The 21,909-nt window shown below is 41.5% G+C and overlaps 1 protein-coding gene across 1 annotated transcript in view; it reads left to right on the top strand.

Annotated features, from left to right (window-relative positions):
* Positions 1–11,657: 11,657 nt before the first annotated feature.
* Positions 11,658–21,909, top strand: part of CLIC5 (chloride intracellular channel 5) — a 119,969-nt gene continuing 109,717 nt past the window's right edge. Inside the window, exon 1 of the mRNA XM_049652818.1 lies at positions 11,658–12,347. Within this exon, the coding sequence (XP_049508775.1) occupies positions 11,721–12,347 (627 nt within the window). The 5' untranslated portion in view covers positions 11,658–11,720. The remainder of the gene's footprint in view (positions 12,348–21,909) is intronic.

Genomic DNA, 21,909 nt, shown 5'->3' with positions numbered 1-21,909 from the left:
GGGGTGGTAGGAGAGAGAGAGAAGAGTTTTTGGATTAGAGCGACAGCCCAAATAAGAGAGAAAGATGGAAACTACAGTGACCTCATGATCCCCGGTCTTGTAACGGCACATCATATGTAAGTAGTCTTTCGTATACATACGTATATACGCACGGAGCGTATATATACGTGGATACATGCAGATAGGTTCATTCATTCAAGTAGCGGTCTTATTTTAGTTTGAGACTTCAGGACGTACACAGGACAGATACTGTGTGCCATGATTATTAGCAGTGACAGCAGACGTTCTCTAGTGATGACAAGGAAACCATAAACACTGAGACACAGGACAGCAACAACGCCACAAAATACTGGTAGGGAAGTGGAGTACAAATAGTTTTATGGGGCCCTGGCTGGCTCAATCATAAGAGCATGCAGCTCTTGATTGCAGGGTGGTGAGTTTGAGCCCTACCTTGGGCATAGAGGTTACTTAAATAAATAAATAATTGTTTAAAACCCACAAATACAGTTTTATGTGTTTACGTACAAACATGTATACCCATACCAAAAAAAAAAAAAAAAAAAAAAAGAGAGAGAGAGAACAACTCTGATTCTAGTAATTAGACAGATACCACTCCATATTTTCTGCTTAGTTTGGACATTATGAGTGCTAGAAGCTAAAAGTTGGGGGTTTATGGGTACCTAATTACTGAGATAAACCAAGACGGGAATGAAACACATTCAAACCTAGTTTGCAGATTAACTCTGGGGGGGGGGGGGAAAGTAATTAAAGAAAGAAAAATTTTTATGTATTTTTTATTTAAAACATCTTTTTAAACATTTTTATTTATTTTTAAGAGACAAATAGAGACAGAGCATGAGCAGGGGAGAGGCAGAGAGAGAGGGAGACACAGAATCCGAAGCAGGCTCCAGGCTCTGAGCTGTCAGCACAGAGCCCGACAAGGGGCTCCAACCCATGAATGGTGAGATTATGACTTGAGCCAACGTTAGATACTTAACTGACTGAGCCACCTAAGAGCCCCAAGAGAGAAAAACTTTTAAAAGGTTGAGGATTTGGGGCGCCTGGGTGGCTCAGTCGGTTAAGCATCTGACTTCGGCTCAGGTCACGATCTCACAGTCCGTGAGTTCGAGCCCCGCGTCAGGCTCTGGGCTGATGGCTCAGAGCCTGGAGCCTGTTTCCGATTCTGTGTCTCCCTCTCTCTGACCCTCCCCCGTTCATGCTCTGTCTCTCTCTGTCTCAAAAATAAATAAACGTTAAAAAAAAAAATTAAAAAAAAAAAAAGGCTGAGGATTTTTGTGATCTGCATACTTAAAAAATGCCATCCCATTTGTTACTGTCTGTCTAACAAGTCTAAGAAGACATTATTTGAATTTAGTAATAGTTTCCCCTGGGAAGCGGAGTTATTATAAAGTAAAGAATAGTGAAAAGAATTGGGGCTGGGATTCTAACAGACTTGGGTTGGGGTCTGGCTTTTCTGCTTACTGTCCGCCTGACCTTGGACAAATTACTTTCTCTGAAATTCAGTTCCCTCAGGTGAAAAATTAAAAACAAACAAACACAATGAATTGTCCTATTGGATTGTCCTGAAGACCCAGTGTTCCTCACAAACCCCTTTCCCCCTCTATTTAAAAATGTAAGATTCATTAAATGAACTGTAAGGAATTTTTAAAGGGGGACTGGGGTACTGAGCCCTAATGTGACACATATAGATACAATATTTTAATTTTTGAAAAGTGTTTAGTTTTGAGAGGGAGAGAGAGAAAGACAGAACAGAGCTGGGAAGGGGCAGAGAGAGAGAGGGAGACACAGAATATGAAACAGGCTCCAGGCTCTGAGCGGTCAGCACAGAGCCCGACAGGGAGCTCAAACTCACGGAGAGTGAGATCATGACCTGAGCCAAAGTCGGACGCTTAACCCACCAAGCCACCCAGGCGCCCCTACCTAACCATTATAAAGAGAAGGCATTAGTACCAAGATAGTTTCAGATTTTCACAAACATTTGAATTTGTCAGAGAGACAGAGTATGAACGGGGAGGGTCAGAGAGAGAGGGAGACACAGAATCTGAAGCAGGGTCCAGGCTCAGAGCTGTCGGCACAGAGCCTGACACGGGGCTGGAACCCACGACTGCGAGATCATGACCTGAGCCTTAGTCCCATGTTTAACCGACTGAGCCACCCAGGTGCCCCCAGATACAATATTTTAAAGAAGTTTTGGATAGGAGCCATCTTATCCTCAAATAAAAATAATTGGGAAATGGGGTAAAGCCATCAGACCTGGGTATCTGTAAATTAGAACTGTCACCTAGCTTTTTAGCCTGCAACGACATTGGTCCAGACTCGGCAGGGATCCCCGCGGAAGGCGGGGAACAGTGCCCCCTGGTGGACCATGGACGCAGAAAGCACTCAGACTTCCAAATTCTGAGGGTGATTTTTGAACTGGATCCTTTCCTGCATATTGTGTTCGCCCTGGTAAAAAAAGTATGTTCGTTTTTACTGCATCACCTATAATTCTGGTTGAATTATGGGCATCTCATAATTTCCCTGATTCTATAGACCTACTTTTACAGGGCATAAATTTTAAATTTTTACTGATCACAGCAATTTTTTTTTTTTTTTTTTTTTTTTGCTGTGAAAGTTCAATGTCAGAGAAAAACAGATATCATATGATTTCACTCATATGTGGAATTTGAGAAACTCAAAATATGAACATAGGGGAAGGGAAGGAAAAATAAGATGAAAACAGAGAAGGAGACACAACATAAGAGACTCTTAAATACAGAGAACAAACTGAGGGTTGCTGGAGGGGAAAGGGTGGGTTAAATGGATGATGGGCATTAAGCAGGGCACTTTTCAAGAGATGAGCACTGGGTGTCATATGTAAAAGATGAATTACTGGGTTCTATTCCTGGAGCCAAGACCACACTGTATATTAACTAACTTGAATATAAATTTAAAATAAAATAAAATAAATTAAAAAGAAGTCATTGGGTATATGATAAAGAAAAATATCTTTGAATCTTCTAAATCCACAAATAATGTCAGCTAATATTTGAGTTTACTATTTGACCAATACTTGGCTGGTCATAGGTAATATGCTTCAATTTCATGTATATACACTACATAATGTCAAATTTAAAAAAGCAGAATACAAAGATAAAACATAATTCCAATTAAAACTATATATATATATACATATATATGTATATATATACATATATATGCATATGTATATATACACATATATGTATGTATATATATATACATATATGTATATATATATGTATATATATACACATATATATGTATATATATACATATATATGTGTATATATATATGTGTATATATATGGGTAGAAAAAGAATAAGAGAATGTTAACATAATTATCTTTGGGTAGTGCAATCACAGACGATTTTTATCATCTTTTTTCTGTAATGAGCATGAGCTACATTTGTAATCGGAAAGAAATCTTAATATAAAAATATTTTTATATTTTTCTTGTGCTTCTTGTGGAATAACAAGGGCAGTAGAGCAGTAGGCTTGGACAATACTATTTAGACAATGCAAAACTCAGGTATGAAAGGACAGCTTACTTGGGGCAGGTGTCCCCCACCCAGTGGAGTCATAGGAGTCAAGTTGCATTTTCAAAACACACAGCCTTTTCTCCCTCTTTCCTGGACGGCTCAGGTAACAGTTGGCATTATGTTTGTTATGTAGGGAAGTATATAATATGCAGAGGTTACTCAGAAGTTTCCTGAGATAGGTTGCTTTTGGTTTTATAATACAGAAACAAACTTCCCAGATGTCTTTAGAGAAAAAAAAAAAAAATCCCTACACACTCACACCCTGAAACTTCTCTAATCATGACATAAAATCCCCAGAGATGAAAATATATACTGGAGGAAGTAACTGGGTGAAACAGCTCAATAGAGTCACGTTGTCTATGGCAGAAGGAAAGCATGTTCCCTTTGGGCAGAATGATGGCGATGAAAAATAGTCCAGGAACACTCCATTAAGCTACTATATAAGTAATACATATAATACTAAATAAACACTAAGTGAACTAAGTAACTTAGCATTTCTGCACGTTCCTTCAACATTTATGCAGTGTGACTTTATCGTTGTCTGCAGAAGCCTGGCTAAGAGGATGCCCACCTCTCTCGTCCCGCTTTGAGGTCGACTGTGGAGACACCCCAGTCTTTGAGCATCTGTGAGTTAACCTGTGGTCAGTTGCTTTTTCCCTATAGTGGAGGTTCTCGGGAGCTGACACAGAGCTACCAAAAAGGTCAGACAAGGAGGCTTTGGTCCCGTTGGAAACAGCAGAGGGAGGAAACCAGACACACTCGGAATAAGGGGGAAGGGCAGGGGACAGCCGGAGGGTATCCTTGAGAGCGGGGTTCTGGGCTCGGAGGTGTAGTCCCAGCCTGGGCAGTGCTAGGGCCGGGGAGAGGATGAAACAAGGATTGCCCTGCCTGAGGCATAGAGTTTGAGGGCATACAGTTAATCCTGTTCAAAAATGATGTTGTTTTTGGTAGTCGATTTTTTGATTAAATTATTTCAATAACTTCTTTTCCCTTCCCATTCGTGTTCAATTATTTGAGTGAATAGGATTCCATCTGTCTCCCCCCAACATTTAATGGTCCCTCTTTTCCTATTTTCTTTACGCAGGTCCTCTACTAATAAAACATCCTAAATGACCTCACCTGAGACTCCTCCAGGAGGTCTTCCAGATTGCACACTCTAAAATAGACAGCACCAAGGTGGATCAACCAATGTAATGATGAGTCAAGGTGTGGATGACTGTTTACAATTTGGAAAGTGAGAAAGTGCAGTAAACCAGGGGGTTCGTATGCAAGCAAGAGGGATCTATGGTGGGGTTTATGCCAGAGTCAGATTCATGAGGCATGAAACTCAGCAGGTTGGAACCACTAGATGAAGGTTACGTGTTGACTGGGAACAATGGTGTTTGGTGGAGAGCCAAGGAGGAGAGAATTCCAGGAGAGGGGCATATTTACCGTGATGGGAATGACTCAGTGGAGCCATCGGAAGTTCTCAGGTGGCTTATACACAGTTTCTTCCCTGTGGCCATAGTGAGATGTGGATGTCATGCTGGCATGTGCCTGTAGACCAAGCTGAGCACCTGTCTCTGTTTTGAAGCTAGCTAGCGTTTAAACGGTTCTGGAATCGAGCTTCCTTTTGTGTTCTGTGTCTGCTCATCCTCAATATCATCCTCTGAGCATAAAATTCAGATTTCCGAGCCTGGCATTCAAGGCTGCCCAGAGCCTAATCCAGTACTGCTCATTGTCTCTATTTTTTCCATAATCGGCATACTCCATCTAATCGAATTTACTCTCTACCATTGTGAATTCTCAACTCTGCATCATATCTCAAACCTTTCCCTCTCTTCTCTACTTAACCCGGGTCTCATCTACCACCAAAGATACTTTCCCGGTCCCTCACCCCCCAGCCTGGGGTTATCTCACCCTCTTCTGAAATCTTACGGTCCCAAAGATCAATCTCACTTATTTGTCGCTACACAGGATACCTCCTGTTGCCAATTAACTTTTTTGTTGTTGTTTTGCTGCAACATTATATCTTACGCTCCATCAGATTTTGAACTCTGAAGGCCACAGGTTATATTTTACAGCCCTTTCATAACTTTTGTGGTCTCAGATTTCCTGTCTTTGGATGGATCCACAGTGTTTGCTTGTTCCTCCAAAGAAGACAACAGAACTCATACAGTTATCTAAGCAATAAACTCAATAGCAGTAGTAGTAACAGTAGAGACAGCCAGGCACTGCAATAAGCTTCTTACCGACAGTGTTTAAGTAAATCCTACTATAACACATACTATTAAACCTCATTTTACATATGGGGCAATGGAGAATTAGGGAAGACATGAGGTGAGAAGTAGCTCTTCCCTGAAGAGTGGAAAATGAATATTTACCATTAGTCATTCATTCCTTTGACTTAGACTTTGCATTTCTTGAAGTGAAAAAATTACTGAGGGGGTAGGTAATCCAGTGGCTTGTCGAGAGTAGGTGGCTCCTCAGAGGGAAAACACGGTGGATGAAGGGATGGGTAAGTGAAGAGACGAAGGCAGAAAATCAAGGGGAGATGCTGGCACTGGGGATAAACTTGCCCTTCTTAATATCATTCATTTGTCTTTCCCCTCTCTTTTTTTCCTGCTCGTCTGAGGCCAACCATTTGTGCTAATTTTCCTGAAACCCACCTGCTAACTCAGCTACCTAACTCAGCTACCTCAGGCAAGGGGGTCATGTTTTAAGTCTCAGGTTTAATACATGTAGCAGGGCCCAATCAATCATTCCAGAACCTGTTGTAAGGTATGGCCTCTATACCTCTTCCCATTCTAGGAGCCTATGGTTTGATAATTTTCAGATTGGCTGGAAACAACTGATATTCAACTCAATTGAGTACTCCCAGTGAAAGTCAAATACTTGATCCCTGCAGGAAATTTAGGCCTATAAACTCTCCTCATCCCCTTAACCTCGAAATGTTGGACAGATTCCAAGCCCTTTTCAAACAGACATTTTTGACATATCCTCCTTTCCCCTCCCCCATCATCTGCAAACCGCTGATAAGAACAACTGTGAGAAGGGAGAGCAAGGCAGAACAATGCTGGAGGTTTGCTCCCTCAGTCTGAAGTACCCTGGCTATGCCCATTTTCTCCGGGAGCCGAGCCATGTCCATGCTTTAAACATCAAACGATCCAGAGATACTGCCTCCTTTTAGAAATTCATGGCCACTGGGTCTTCAGTGGCCCCAAACATCTCATCAGGAAGTTGTCAAATCCGAATATAAATGCAGCAAGGTGGAGAACATCATATCCATCGGGACTCTCTTCAGAGAGAGTACTGGGTATGTTCTGAAGACATTCTTTAAAATTCTGTTTGAGAAGGAAGGTGAAGAGGCCCCTCTCCCAAACCAAACGTGAGGGGAGTTAGTCTGATGAGTAATCTGTGGAAGAAACTAGAAGAACGGATGGCTTCTCTGAGAGTGGAGGAAGAGAGAGGAGAGGGGTAGGGATGGGGGTGGAGCCAGTGAAATGGCGCCACCTCACGTCACTTACTGCCTGTGACCCCAGAATCTCCATGAGATTTTTGGGTGTGAGTGGATGCTTCTTATAGAAACTGATGAAAAGTTGGCATTTTGCATCTGAATAATACATAGATGGGCAGAGATTCAGAGAAAAGGATGAAGAAGGAATCTATGAAACGGGACATTTTAAGACATATTTCCTCAGGTGCATAAGTGTTGCAGGATTTTTTTTTTTTTACCTCAATACCCAGGATTCTTTGTCTCGACTCTTCGAAGAATAAAGAGGTGGAACAAAATGAGCAGCAGGCAAAACTTTATTAGAGTATGAGATTAGAAAGGAAGAATAGTATGAAAGCTTTCTTGACAGAGAGCACATTCAAAGGTGAACACTCACGACAATAGGCAAGGGTCTTCATTTTACAGGGTTCTGGTCACACCTCCTTTTCCTTTCCCCCTTGTTCCTTCTCAGGTCCTACCCTTATTCACTTGATAGCTCTAGGTGCTGGGTTGTCCATTCCTGATTGGCTCATTTCCATTGTATGAGAGGTGGCCTATAGCCATACCTTTCCTTGTGGGTCATATGTTTTATGGTCTACCTATTTTTAATCAGATCTTTTGTCAAATTCCTGAGGGAAGCCTGAAGGGGTGTAGGTAGGGTCTCTTACACTCTTAAGAGGAACCTTACTCCCTAGGGGGTTTGCTGTGGTCAGCCGCTCCCAGCATCATTCCAAAATATGTGTTTTTCCCTCACCCAGGGACCTCACATCCTAATCTATCCCCCTCTGCCTACTGAGTCCTATCTTTTCCTACCATATAAGGATTGGGGCATTCTTAACCGATTCCTGGGTGTTTTATACCTATCCTGAAATGTTTTTTTATGTTTGTTTATTTATTTATTTTTGTGAGAGAGGGAGAAAGAGCGCGCTCAAGAGCGAGCAGGGAAGGGGCAGAGAGAGAGAGAGAGAGAGTCTTGAGCAGTCTTGAGCTATCAGCACAGAGCCCAATGCAAGGCTTGATCTCATGACCATGAGATCATGAGTTGGATGAGCAACCAACTGAGCCATCCAGACACCCCTACTCTGAAAGCTTTGTAATGACACTGTCGATGGTCACCTAACAGCCCTGGTGGTCAGGATGTCGCCAGCACCATGGGCTTACTGTAAATTCTTTGGCCTGGTTTGTTCAACCTGATGCTTGTATTCCAGAGAAGGAGGTGCTTTTAACTCTCACGACTTAATGACAGTAACCCAAGAAATTCCACTCCCATTCCATTCCCAGAGCTGGAAATCTAAGGCAGTTGTTAACATGGGACATTTCTTATCCATCGGCTCTAGAAGTGATCCTTAAAATCTTTTGCTCAAGTGCCCATTAAAAGCATGATTAGGAATCCCGTAACCCTTTGTATGTTTTTCCACTGACATAATTCTATGGAATCATTCGGTATATACTATTTTTTGTCTGCCATCTTTCACTCAACATAGTGTCTTTGAGATTCATCCATTTTGTTGCCCGTATCAGTAATACATTCCTTCGTCATTGCTGAGCAACATTCATTACATAAGTACACCACAGTTTGCCCATTATCTTCTTGCGAGAAGTTTCCCGTGTTTTGGATTATGAATCAAATTTCTCTAAGCATTCTCATACAAGCCTGTTGTGATGATTTTCACATTACTTTTTTTCTTGGGTATAGTTCTAAGATTTGCTGGAATGGCTGAGTCATAGGGTACATGTATACACGCACGGTTAATTTTATAATAAACTGCCACACAATTTTACAAATTGGTTGTACCATTTTAGACAAAGTGCTGTGAAACACCCAGGTATGTTCTTTTCCTGTAGGAGTTTAAATATAATCCGGAGATAATAGTTATACACATAGTACAGAAAGAAAAGTGGACCAGGAGTAAAAGGGCATGAATTCTAGGCACATCTCCATTTTAGTTGTTTATAAAACAAATATTTAGTAAACATCAACGATACATCAGATATTTGCTAAATTTTAGATATATACTGATGGACAAAATAGTCATGGGCTTTGTTCTCATGGAACTTACGTGTCCAGTGAGGGATAAAGATACCAAACAGTCACAAAAATTTATTCAACAAACGTTTTGAGTATCTAATATTTGCCAGCCACTTCTCTAAAGGCTTGAGATAATGATGAAGAAGCAGGCAGAAATTTGTGACCATGCAGGGTGTTTACATGTTGGTGGGAGGAGACAGAAAATAAATTCTAGACATAAAATAAGTAATGTATGCTTCTTGTTAGAAGGTGATAGGTATTATGGAAAAAGAAATAAAAACATCAAGTAGGGGTTTTTAGCAACGGAGGGGTTACAGAAAGGAGTTGGGATCGGTTGACATTTTAAACAGGACAGAGTGGCTTCATTGGCAAGAGTATGTATACGCAAAGACTTAGAAGAGTTTGGGGAATTAACTATGCAGACATCCAGGGGAAATGTATTTCAGGTGGAGCAAACAGCCGATGGAAAGATCCTATGCAGCGATTCTGGAATGTTCCAGGAATAGCAACGAGGCCTGGTCATCTGAAACAGGGTAGGCAAAGGCGGGAAAAGTATAGGAAAGCTGCTGCAGATTTCCTAGGATCTTGTGGATCACTGTAAGGACTTTGGCTCTTTTACTGAGAGAAATGGGGAGCCATTACCTGAGTTTGAGCCCAGTTGACTGACTTTCATTCCATGGCGGGGAAATATCTAAAAATGATTCCTTGGGGGGGTAGGAGGGGAGGCTTGTGTGATGATGAAAGTAGATTGGAAAACACTGACTTCAGGAGGGAGTAGCTGAGATATCACCAAGCTGGAGGTTAGGAAATCGCAACGGAAATCAGCTGTCATTAACTCTCTGTGTGAACTTGGACCACTCACCTCCCCTTTCTAGGTTTCAGGCTTTTTTCCAATCGTAAAATGAACGTTAGACTGAATGACATTTTAGGTTTTCTCCAGCTCTAATATTATGCATAGAATTTGGGGGGGGGCGCTCCATTGAGATATAAGTGCCTAATTATAGAACCTATGGTAATTTATCAGGGATTTGGACACACCGAACCTCATGTTTCAATAAGACAAAGGGCTAACTAACATCAAGATGCTTAAAGTCTGTCTCTAGTCACCTTCCACTCATCTAGTCTCTGAGCCATCCCCAAAGCTAGAGTTCTAGAAATACTGCTCTAGTTTGCTGCAGAAGATTCCTGGATACATTATTGGAGCTAAGGGTACAAGGTAGTTTTGTTAATAAGATGTTCATCAAATTCTACGTCCACAGTTGCACTGCTTCCTAATTTTCACATGATTTCTGGACACTAAAGTCCCTTTACAACCTCTCTGGTTGTCACTTCACAGAGAACCACGTACATGGTGTGATGAAGGGAAATGGGAATTAACAGAATAGAGTACCAGATTGGAAACAAAGAGCCTGTATTTTTATGGCATTTGTAAGTGACATCAACTAGGCACCCTTGTACATCTAGTTCCTACTGCTTATCCCAGACCTGGGGCAATTGCACTAAGAAAACCTTGGATAGTTTATTCTGTGCCCATTAGGGTCTAGATTTTCTTTCTAGTCTTCCAACTATGTTTAGAAGTTTCTCAACAGCAGAGGGGCACCTGGGTGGCACAGTCGGTTGGGCGTCCGACTTCAGCTCAGGTCATGATCTCGCAGTTCGTGAGTTGGAGCCCCGTGTCAGCTCCACGTCAGCTCTGTGCTGACAGCTCAGAGCCTGGAGCCTGCTTCTGATTCTGTGTCTCCCTCTCTGTGTGCCCCTCCCCCACTCACACTCTGTCTCTCTGTCTCTCAAAAATAAAGATAAAAAAAAATTAAAAAAAAAGAAGTTTCTCAACAGCAGAGAATGAATCTTCTAACACATAGGACTAGCGCTCATTTCAGTATCCTGTGCATAGCAGAACCTCGGTATAAAAGTTCGTTGACTTTGTTGATGATCATATGGATTTAAGAGGGAAACGTAAAACTCAAAGCCATAAATCTTTGAGTTTTTATTTTTGGGTGGTCTGTACCGATGTAATTATAGGCCAGTGCATTTATCTCCTTTCCCTTCTGCCATTTAATCACCTGGTGGTGTTTCCAGATAAGAAATGCAAATGGAATTTGTCACCTAGCTGGAGCCTGTACAGCTCATGCATCACAGGGTACTGATACTCAAGGAATTGTTTTGTGCAATGAATTCAGCCATTAACAGATCAGTGACAACGGTGAAGAAGTGAATTGCAGGGACTTCTTGAATGTTGTCAACATTTGGAGGCAATTAGAAGAGGGAGCCCTGCTCAGTGACCAATGGCTAAATATTTAGAATTTAAGCATGCACTGGGAAGATAATTCAACCTCCGGTTAATCCAAAGAATCTTGGAGTTACTGGCAGTGAGGAAAACCCCAGACTCTACTTGAAACTATCCTTAGCAGTGAAGGAGTTAACTGAGTGTGTAAGCTTTATCTGGTGTCCAATGGACTCGTGCCTTGCTGATTAAAGCCTCTGGTAAATGATTGTTAGAGACCTGTCATTGGTAGCTGTTGCTAGTTGCCGTGTTTCAAAAGCTTGTTGATTCCTCTGCAAGGTGGTGCAGCATCCTCTAGTCCTTTATTCATTTCTGATCTATTCGGGTCTGCCTGCAAAAGATCTATCAGATCAATGAACATGAATGGTGAAGATAGCAGCACCATCTATGACACAGTCCAAAAAGAAAGGATGTATGAGGTTCCAGAAACCCCAGAAGAAAACGAAGTCCCTCTTTATGATAACATCTATGAAGGCCTGAGGTCAGAAGATGATGCATATGCCACTGAGCTGGAAAACCATGAATATGACTCTGTGTCAGTTGATGTTGCTGAGGGTGAGGAGTACAGCTTGACCTCTTCCCAACCAGAAGCAGGAGACTACCTCCTGCCAGGTGACATATGTCCTGAGTCCCAGGATCTTCAACCGGGTGAGCCACCAGTCTCCAGTGAAGACTGGAACAACTCAATGGAAAAATCACACTCACCAGCCCAGGACCGGGAAGAAGTACCCTCACCAGCCCAGGACCGGGAAGAAGTACCCTCACCAGCCCAGGACCGGGAAGAAGTACCCTCACCAGCCCAGGAACCCCAGGAGGATGGAGACGTGATGGAGAAAGGCCTGCCCTCTCCAACCTTCCCCACCCAGCAGAGTAGGGCCTTCTTTGCCAGCAAGGATTCCTCCACCTGCCATTCTGCTGCTGATGGTTTGGAAGAAAGTGAATCAACTTCCACAGACCCTGAGATTATCCTCTTTGTTAAGGTAAGTGCTGTCTCTGGTAGGCACTTCTGCATGTGTAGATGGAGAAAATGGTGACTTCTTTTTCTGAGTGTCCAGGGAAAGATGCATGATGTCATGGTCCTTGGACCTCCAGACATATTCAAGAGTATGGCTGGTTAAATGAGTCATTCCAGGGGTACGTGGGTGGCTCAGGCGGTTAAGCATCTGACTTCGGCTCAGGTCATGATCTCGTCATTTGCGAGTTCAAGCCCTGCGTCGGGCTCTGTGCTGACAGCTGGGAGCCTGGAGCCTGCTTCAAATTCTGTGTCTCCCTCTCTCTCTGCCCCTCCCCTGCTTGAGCCCTATCTCTCTTTCTCTCTCAAAAATAAATAATAAACATTAAAAAAACAAAAAAAAGAAAAAGAAAAGATGATTTCTATTTTTATTTGTTTAAGAAAATTAAGTTTCAACAATATATCAAAGGCATTTATTTTGATATCTGTCAAATACATGGTATAAAAATATGCACACATATATGTGCATATAGTAATGTCACAATGACTGTCAAAATTTAGTTCTAGAATGTTGTTTCTGTTCGTGTAATTTTGAAAATGTGACTGCTGTGTTCCCCCAGTCAAAAAGTAAAATCAGGCGCGCCTGGGTGGCTCAGTCGGTTAAGCGTCTTCAGCTCAAGTCATAATCTCACGGTCCGTGGGTTCGAGCCCCGCATCAGGCTCTGTGCTGACAGCTCAGAGCCTAGAGCCTGCTTTGGATTCTGTGTCTTCGTCTCTCTCTGCCGTCCCCTACTCACCCTCTGTCTCTGTCTCTCTCTCTCAATAAATAAATAAATATTGAAAAAAAATAAAAAATAAAAAATAAACAAGTCATTCCAGAGTTCACGCGGGACTGTTCAAAAGTATAAGCATTGGAAAGTGCATTTAAATTGTGTGTCTAATCACTGACTTTTATATACCATGGGCAAAGTATTTTTTTAAAAGTTCACTTACAAGTGAGCAGAAAATGCAGTTCAAATCCTTACCTTTGTGACAGACGTTAAGTACATTTTCTTGTCTGGTTAAATTTCTTTTGTCAACTTGATTTTCAAAAACGAAACCAAGGCTGGTGAGAGGAAGTCAAATCAACAGTCAGGTGCTGGGCTTTCCTTCTTAGCATTTCTAAGGTCACAGATACTTCAGATATATGGTCAATAAATGTAACCTCTGTCATTGAGTTTGCCCTTTTGACACCAATATAACTAAACTATCTGATGAAGTAAAATGATTTCAGTGGTGTAGTAGTAAGACACTAACAGCCAGTGTTAATGTTTAATGCTTATGATATATAAACTGAGAACTTTGGAAATCTTTGTTTTAGACTGATATTATAATAAATAGTCTATTTATTACACACAGACCATGTACAGTAAAGACTATTACGATTTATCAGAACATAAAAAAGCATTCTGGGCTAGACAAATCATCTTTATTAATCAAGAAGGCAGAACATTTTCCCCCAACGTCCACTCCCTGATGATATTCATATTTACACTTTTCTTAGTTTGAGGACCGCATATTAGCAAATGCTATTTCTGGCTAATAAAATGAACCCACAAAGCCCCCAGGTCATGCTTATTTCTCCCCTTTGTGGTTTCCAATTACTCCTCCAATAAAATACATTTTATTTGCCAATTTCATATATTATTATTTTTTTACTTTGTACTTTTCCCTAGTTGTTTTGTGTGTACATTGTATTTCCTTTTTTCTACCATACAGTCTTTAAAAAGCACCTAGCAGAGTGTTTGGCTTCTACTTAGGTACCCGTCAAAACTTGCCTGGTGTTATGCTGAGCATTTGGGGGAAAAGGGGTACGAAGACAGGGAGGGACCTTGCTGTCAAGAAATCAGCAACGTGGTGCGGGACATAGACTTGCACATGGTTAATTTCAGTGAAATAGAGGAGTTAACTGACTGCTGTGGGTACTGGGGATGGAGTGCTCAAGAGTGCAGGAAGGAGTCAGGAGGGGTCCCACCAAGGAGGTGACATTCAAGCAGGTGCATTCAAGCAGTCTTCCAGTTTCCATATCCACCATTAAGTTAGTAACAAGAAAAGAAAAGAAAAGAAAGGAAAGGAAAGGAAAGGAAAGGAAAGGAAAGGAGAAAAGAAAAGAAAAAAGGAAAGGAAAGAAAAAAGAAAAGACCACAAAACCCCACTCCTAGTGAGGACTAGGTATATTTTTCTCAGGACAGAAGCATCCATGCAACTTTATGCAACAGACAAGGTGGATCGTCACCATCATTATGGGCACATGAAGACACTTGTAAATTTGGCAAAGTGTTGATTTCACTAGAAATTAGCCTGCCACTGGTGTTGAACCAAACAGAAGCAGGAGGAAACAGAACTATTGGAATCTCCAGCTGGCATTAGCAACAGGAAAAACTGTTTGATAGTAACGTGTGGTCTTGTGTTACTTAAGATCTGTAGTTCCCGAAAGCAAATATTGGAGTTAACTCTTTCAGTTTACATTCCTTTTAAAATAATTGTTCACTCAGAGACCTCAGCTCTGATGTGTGAACTTTTTTTTTTCACGAAATTCAGCAGTGCTAAGAAGAATGGCAGTCATAATCCCTGCTTCCCAATTCCCTACCCATCCCCATGGCAGTTCTTTATTCAATGTTGAATGGGAATTATAAGTGAAAGTGGGGGGTACAGGGGCTTCTCTGCTTGCATGGAAGAGGAGGGTACAAGGGTAACCTGCTTAGGCTCCTTCCTCCTCCCAGCTCCGGGGTAAGAGTCACACTCCATTTGACAGCTCTAGGGGAGAATCCTTCCTTGCCCGTTCCAGCCTCTGGTGGCTCCTGGCATCCCCTCTGATGGCTTGTACCTGCATCGTTCCACTCTCTGCTCCACATCACATGGCCTTCTTTCCTCTAACTGTCTCTATTTTCTCCTCCGTTCTCTTGTAAAGACCTGTCAATGGAGTTAGGGCCCTTCCTAATCGAGGATGATCTCGTCTCAGGATCCTTAATTTCATTATATCCACAAAGACCCTTTTTTCCAAATAAGGTAGCAGGTACAGGTTCTGGTTGGACCCACCTTTGGGGAGGGAGGCACTCTTCAACCCGCTACAGCCCCTACAGGGCAGGAATTGGTAGAGTTGAAGCATGGGAACATGGACAGCCATTCCTGGGATCCGTATTTCCACCAAATGCAAGGGGTTCTGTGAGAAGTCGTGGACGGTTTGTACCTTCCCGTTGGTTCCCAGCCATTTCTGAGAATGCCTGACACGTTCTTAACATCATCCTGAGGCTGGGCAGAAGGCCAATATGTGAGCGCTTAATTTGATTTGTTGAGCTCTGGAAGGAACATTAAATCAAAGGACTTGAGGATTCCCACAGCTGTCAGTGTTAAACATTACAAGGAGCAGCCTGTGGCAACCATGTCACCGTAGCTAATGCAATGTGTCCTCCCTCCTGGGCCTGCCGTTGTGTTTCTGCAGCTATATAATTGACCTAACACTGTCTTCTCAATAGACGTAGAGGCCAAAACCAAACACGTTAACCAGGAGAAGGTGAGTCGTGTCAACACTGGGGGAGAGAACACCAACTGACCAGGAGGGCGCTACCAATGAGAATATTGGGGGAGGGGCACAGGGTTGGACAAGTGGGTGACAGATCCTTTTCTGAGCTCCCATTTTCTGAAGAGTAATTTATCAGACGGTCAGGTTCTTGAGGAAAGGACCACATTTTACTTACCTCTGAAGCACAGTGTCCTGCGGGCTGCTGGCACTGTCATCAGGGCTCCATAAATATTGGTCAGAGTAATGGCAACTGTCAAGTATGGTTCAGCCACCTACTGGAGTAAAGACCATCCCTTGGAACAGAATTGTACGTTAGATACTTCTCCGCTTTAAGCCCTGCCCCTTGCCAACAAGATCAAGTCCACCCTTGAGCAGCACCAAGGCCTTGACCTCGCTCCTAACAATCTAACAGCCTCTCTGGTCCCTCTTCCCATCACATCCTGCCTCATTCAGTATGTCCCAGGAATACCGAGCTCCCCACAAATTGGACATGTTCAATCTCACCTGGCTTTGCCCGTGCTGACTCCTCTGTCTATAGCATTTCCTCCCCTCTGTCACCTTGTCACCTTGTCCTCATCTTTCTGGACTCAAATTCCCCGTGAAGCCATTTCTAAAACTCCAGGTTGTTCTATGTGATACTGCCTCTGTCCTTGTCTCCGTCTTACCATGTGTCCCCTAATATTACAATCACCTGGGTAAGGCTGTTCCTCACTGGTCTGTAAGCACCATAGGGAAAGCACTCTGGACCACATCGTATTCACCTCTGTATGTCCGCCCACCATTAGCCCAGAGCCTGGCCCGTAGTTGGGGTTGGGGGCGGGGGGAGGCTCATAAATATTTGTCAAATGGATTAAAACTGAGCCGGTTATGGGAAGGGCAATTAAGTTCTTTTTTTTTTTAAGGAAAACTTATTAGTGTATTCTGGGAAATTTGGTCAGCATTAAAGCAAAGACCCTAGGTTCCTGTTTCCATTGATGTTTGACTTTGAGTTGGGGATGGGTGGACGGCGAGTCCTGACGAAAAGCCAGCTGATACAGGGGGAAGAGGCGAAGGGGAAACTCATTTTACTGAACGTGTACTTTGAACTGTGCTAGGTTGCCTGCTCTACTGATATTATTTCTGTAATAAGACTTAGGAGCTAAGCCCCAACTGGATTCTGATACTGACTAGCTGTGCACCTTTGGGGAAGTCCCATGCACTCTCTAGGCTTTAGATTTCTCCCCATAAAAAAAACAAAAAATAAAAAACAGGTGTATGAGATAAGCTCGAAAGCACCCACTGGTTCTAACCTGCTGTGCATGGAACTTCATTCGACCCTGTAGTAACCTTGTCTCAATCCCACGGGCACCCTCTCTCTTTCACATTTTAAACTTGTTTTATTGTCATGCTCCGAAGTATATATTGAATATACTCTTAGGCAGTCCTGTGATTTTTAAAACAGGGGAAGGAGGAAATGATGAGTAACAAAGAGAGATGTTCACACATAGAACAGGATTCTGACTCAAATCATACTGAATAACAGCAGGTTTTAGAACGCGACGGACTTTTCTCCCCCTTTGAATAGGTTTATTATTTGCATGATTCAAAATTTGAAAGTTACAAAAGATAGAGTCTCTGCTCCATCATACCCCCCTCAGATGCCCCATTTCCTTTTCTGAAGCAATATATTCTAAAAATTTCATGTATAGGCTTCCTGAGATATTTTGTGCATATTCCAGCCTGTATGGGTACGTATTTGAAATTCTCTCCTTTTCTGCCTTTTATTTAACACTTATGATATTACTGTATACCTTATGGTGCACCTTGCCTCTTTGGAACAAATTTTCTTGGGATATAATTTGCATGCATCTAGCAATTTTCAGCGTAAGCTTCAATAAGTTTTGACAAATAGATACAATCCTGTAACAACCACCACGATCATGATGTAAAATATTTCCATCACCCCAAAAAGCTCCCCACTGTTCGTTTGCTGTGAGTCTCCTTCCAGCCCCCTTCTGTCTCCTGGAAACAACTGATCCTCTTTCTATCACTATAGTTTTGCCTTTTAAAAACTGTCACACAAGTGGAATTAAACTCTGTGTCACCTTTTGTGTGTGGTTTCTCTCACTTTGCATTATGCTTTTGAATTCATCCATGTTAGTATATATATCAGCGGTTCATTCCTTTTTATTACTAAGTAGTATTGCATTGTATGAATATACCACAATTTGTTCATGCATTCAACAGTTGATGGATACTTGGGCTCTTTCTCCGTTTGGGGCTATTATAATAAAGCGACTATAAACATACACACAGAAGCTTTTCTACTGATTCTGTTTTCATTTCTCTTGGGCAAATATTTAGGAGTGGAATTATTGTGTCATATGGTCAGTGGATATTTAACCTTATAATAAAACTTGCAAATTATTTTCAAAGTGACTTACTATATTTTGTATGAGACTTCTAGTTGCTTTCTTTCCAGCACTTGGTATTTTCAATCTTTTAAGTTTTAGGTGCACTGGTAAAGTATAATGCTATTTCTTTGCAGCTTTAAAGTACGTTTTTAAGATTTTAATCCGAGGGGCGCCTGGGTGGCTCAGTCGGTTAAGCGGCCGACTTCGGCTCAGGTCATGATCTCGCGATGTGTGAGTTCGAGCCCCGTGTCGGCCTCTGTGCTGACAGCTCAGAGCCTGGAGCCTGTTTCGGATTCTGTGTCTCCCTCTCTCTGACCCTCCCCCGTTCATGCTTTGTCTCTCTCTGTCTCAAAAATAAATAAACGTTAAAAAAAATTAAAAATAAAAAAAAAGATTTTAATCCGAATATAGTTAACATAAAATGTTCTATCAGTTTCAGATGTATAACATAGTGATTCAACAATTCTGTACATCACCCAGTGCTCATCGCGCCAAGGGCACTCCTTAATCCCCATCACCTATTTCACCCATTCCTTCCCCTCCGGTAAGCATCAGTTTGTTCTCTCTAGTTAAGAGTGTGTTTCTTGGTTTGCCTCTCTCTTTTTTTTCTTTGTTCATTTGTTTTGTTTCTTAAATTCCACACGTGAGTGAGGTCAAATGGTACTTGTCTTTCCCTGACCGACTTATTTCACTTAGCATTATACTCTCTAGCCCCATCCATGCTATTGCAAATGGCAAGACCTCATTCTTTTTTTATGACTGAATAATATTCCATTGTGTGTGTATGTGTATGTATGTATATGTGCGTGTGTGTGCGCACGTGTGTGTGTGTGTGTGTATACATAGACACGGCATCTCTTCATCCGTTCATCAACTGACGGACACTTGGTCTGCGTCCACAATTTGGCATGTATCTCTTTGGATTAGCCTTTTTGTATTTTGGGTAATGTGATTACTGGATCATAAAGTAGTTCTATTTTTAACTTTTTTTTCTCTTATTTTCTTTTTAAAAACGTTTATTTTGAGAGAAAGAGCATGTGCGTGAGTGAGGGGAGGGGCAGAGAAGGGGGAGAGAATCCCATGTAGGATGTACACTGTCAGCACAAAGTAGGATGTGGGGCTCCATCCCAAGAAATAAGAGATCACAACCTGAGCCGAAATCAAGAGTCAGATGCTTAACCGACTGAGTCACCTAGGTGCCCCTATTTTTAAGGAATTTTAAGGAATGGTTAAGGACTTTTTGAGGAATCTCCATACTGTTTTCCACAAGGGCTACACCAGTTTGCATTCCCACCAACAGTGCACAAGAGTTCCCTTTTCTTCATATCCTCGCCAACACTCGTTGTTTCTTGTATTTTTGGTTTTAGCTATCCTGATGGATGTGAGGTTAATATCTCATTGTAGTTTTAATTTGCATTTCCCCGATGATGAGTGATGTTGAGTTATTATTATTTTAGTATGGTATCTTCTTATACTGAATTTTAAGAGTTCTTTATAGATTCACAATACAATTTCTTAGATTAGTGTTTTGCAAATAGTTTACAAGTCTGTGGCTTGACTTTTCATTTCCATAATAGTGTCTTTGGAACACAGAAGTCTTTGACCTTGAGAAAGTCCATTTTTCCTTTTTTTTTTTCTATGGTTTATGCTTTCTGTGTCCTTCTTAAGACATGATTATCTAACCCAAGGTCATGAAGATTTTCTCCTCTATTTTCACATCATCTGTAAAAAAGGATATCTTTATTTCTTCCTCTCCAATCTGCATTCTTTTTTTTATTCCTTCCTTCCTTCTCTCTTTTTTCTTCCCCCCACTCCCCCCTGGTAGGATGGGGTCTTACAAAACTGGCCAGGACCTCTAGGACATTGCTGAACAGAAGCCATGAGAGCAGACATCATTGCTTTGTTCCCATTCTTAGAAGGAAAATATTCAATCTTTCATCGTTAAGGATGATATTAGCTGTATGCTTTTCACAGATGTCTTATGTTCCTTTCTATTCCTAGTTTTTTTTTCCCTGAGAGTTTTTAAATTATGAATGTGTGCTGAATTTTTCCAGCTATGAGGTTATCATCTGGTTTTCTGTTAATGTGAAATAAATTCATTGATTTTCAGGTGTTAAACGAACCTTACACATCTGGGATCAACTTCACTTAGTCATGATTTATTATTGTTATAGATTGCTAGATTCGATTTATTACAATTTTGTTGAAGTTTTTGCATCTGGATTCATGAAGAATATTAGTTTGTAGTATTCTTTTAATTTCTTGGTCTCGTGTTGTTATCAGGGTAATGCAGGCCTCACAGAGTGAGTTGAGAATGTGTTTCCTCTTCCTCTGTTTTCTGGAAGACCTTTTGTAGAATTGTACTATTTCTTCTTTGATAGCTTGGTAGAAGTTGCCAGTGGAGGCATCTTCACTTGACGTTTCTTGGTGGGGAGGTTTCCACCCCCCCCCACCTTGAAAATTCAGTGTATTTAATAGATATAAGGAAATCCAGGGATATATTTCTTTGTAGATCGATTTGGTAATTCCCATCCCTCAAATTATTTGTTGATTTAATCTAAATGTTGAATTTACTGCCAATTCTCTCCTTATATTCATGTTTTATTTTACCTTCTTAAACATATGGAGTCTATTCTCAATGATAATTTTATTTTATTTATTTTTTTTTTAAAGAGAGAGAGAGAGAGAGAATCTTTTTAAATTTTTTTTTAATGTTTATTTTATTATTTTTGAGACAGAGAGAGACAGAGCATGAACGGGGGAGGGGCAGAGAGAGAAGGAGACACAGAATCGGAAGCAGGCTCCAGGCTCTGAGCCATCAGCCCAGAGCCCGACTCGGGGCTCGAACTCACGGACCGCGAGATCGTGACCTGAGCCGAAGTCGGACGCTTAACCGGCTGAGCCACCCAGGCGCCCCCTCAATGATAATTTTAATGTCTTTGTATACTTATTTTTTCATCTTATCTATATATGGGTTTCCTTTTATTGATTGGCCTTTTCTTTAATTATGAGTTATGTTTTTGTAGTTATTTGCATCGTCTGATAATATATTTTGGCTGCCAAACAGTGAATTTTATGTTGTTTGATATACTGGATTTTGTTGTGTTCCTTTAAGTAATGTTGGACCTCATTCTGAAATGCAGTTAAGTTACTTGGAACGAATTTGATCCTTTTGAAGCTTACTTGTACTCTTTGCGAGGGTGGGTCCAGAAAATCCTACCCTAAGAATGGTTTAAAGCCAATTTGGTTCTACTATGGAAGGAATACCCTTTTGAGGACTCCAACTACTGCATACAAGGAGGTCTTTCCACTCTGACTGCTGGGAACCAAACTATTACCAGTCTTATGTGAGATCCTGGAATTGTTTTTCCTACTCATTTCCCGTTCTTTCCTCACACTTGGTAGTTCCTCTCTCTTGCTGTCTCACTCTAGCTCCATCCACTCTGGTATTTAGATCTGTGAATTCTAGCTGCTCTGACCTTTCCAAACCCCAAACTCGGTTATCTCCTCAACTAAGAGAGACCATCAGGCTCTATTTGGGCTCTGTGCTGCCCCCCCCCCAATGTCTAAAGACCAACACTTCATATAGTTGGCCTGTTTTACTAGTTGTTTAAAGTAATGCTCTGGTTATTAAG

Source organism: Panthera uncia, assembly GCF_023721935.1.
Source record: "Panthera uncia isolate 11264 chromosome B2 unlocalized genomic scaffold, Puncia_PCG_1.0 HiC_scaffold_24, whole genome shotgun sequence".
In the NCBI taxonomy this organism is placed as follows: Eukaryota; Metazoa; Chordata; class Mammalia; order Carnivora; family Felidae; genus Panthera; species Panthera uncia.
The sequence above is the reverse complement of the archived record's forward strand: the minus strand, read 5'-3'. Positions and strand labels throughout refer to the sequence as shown.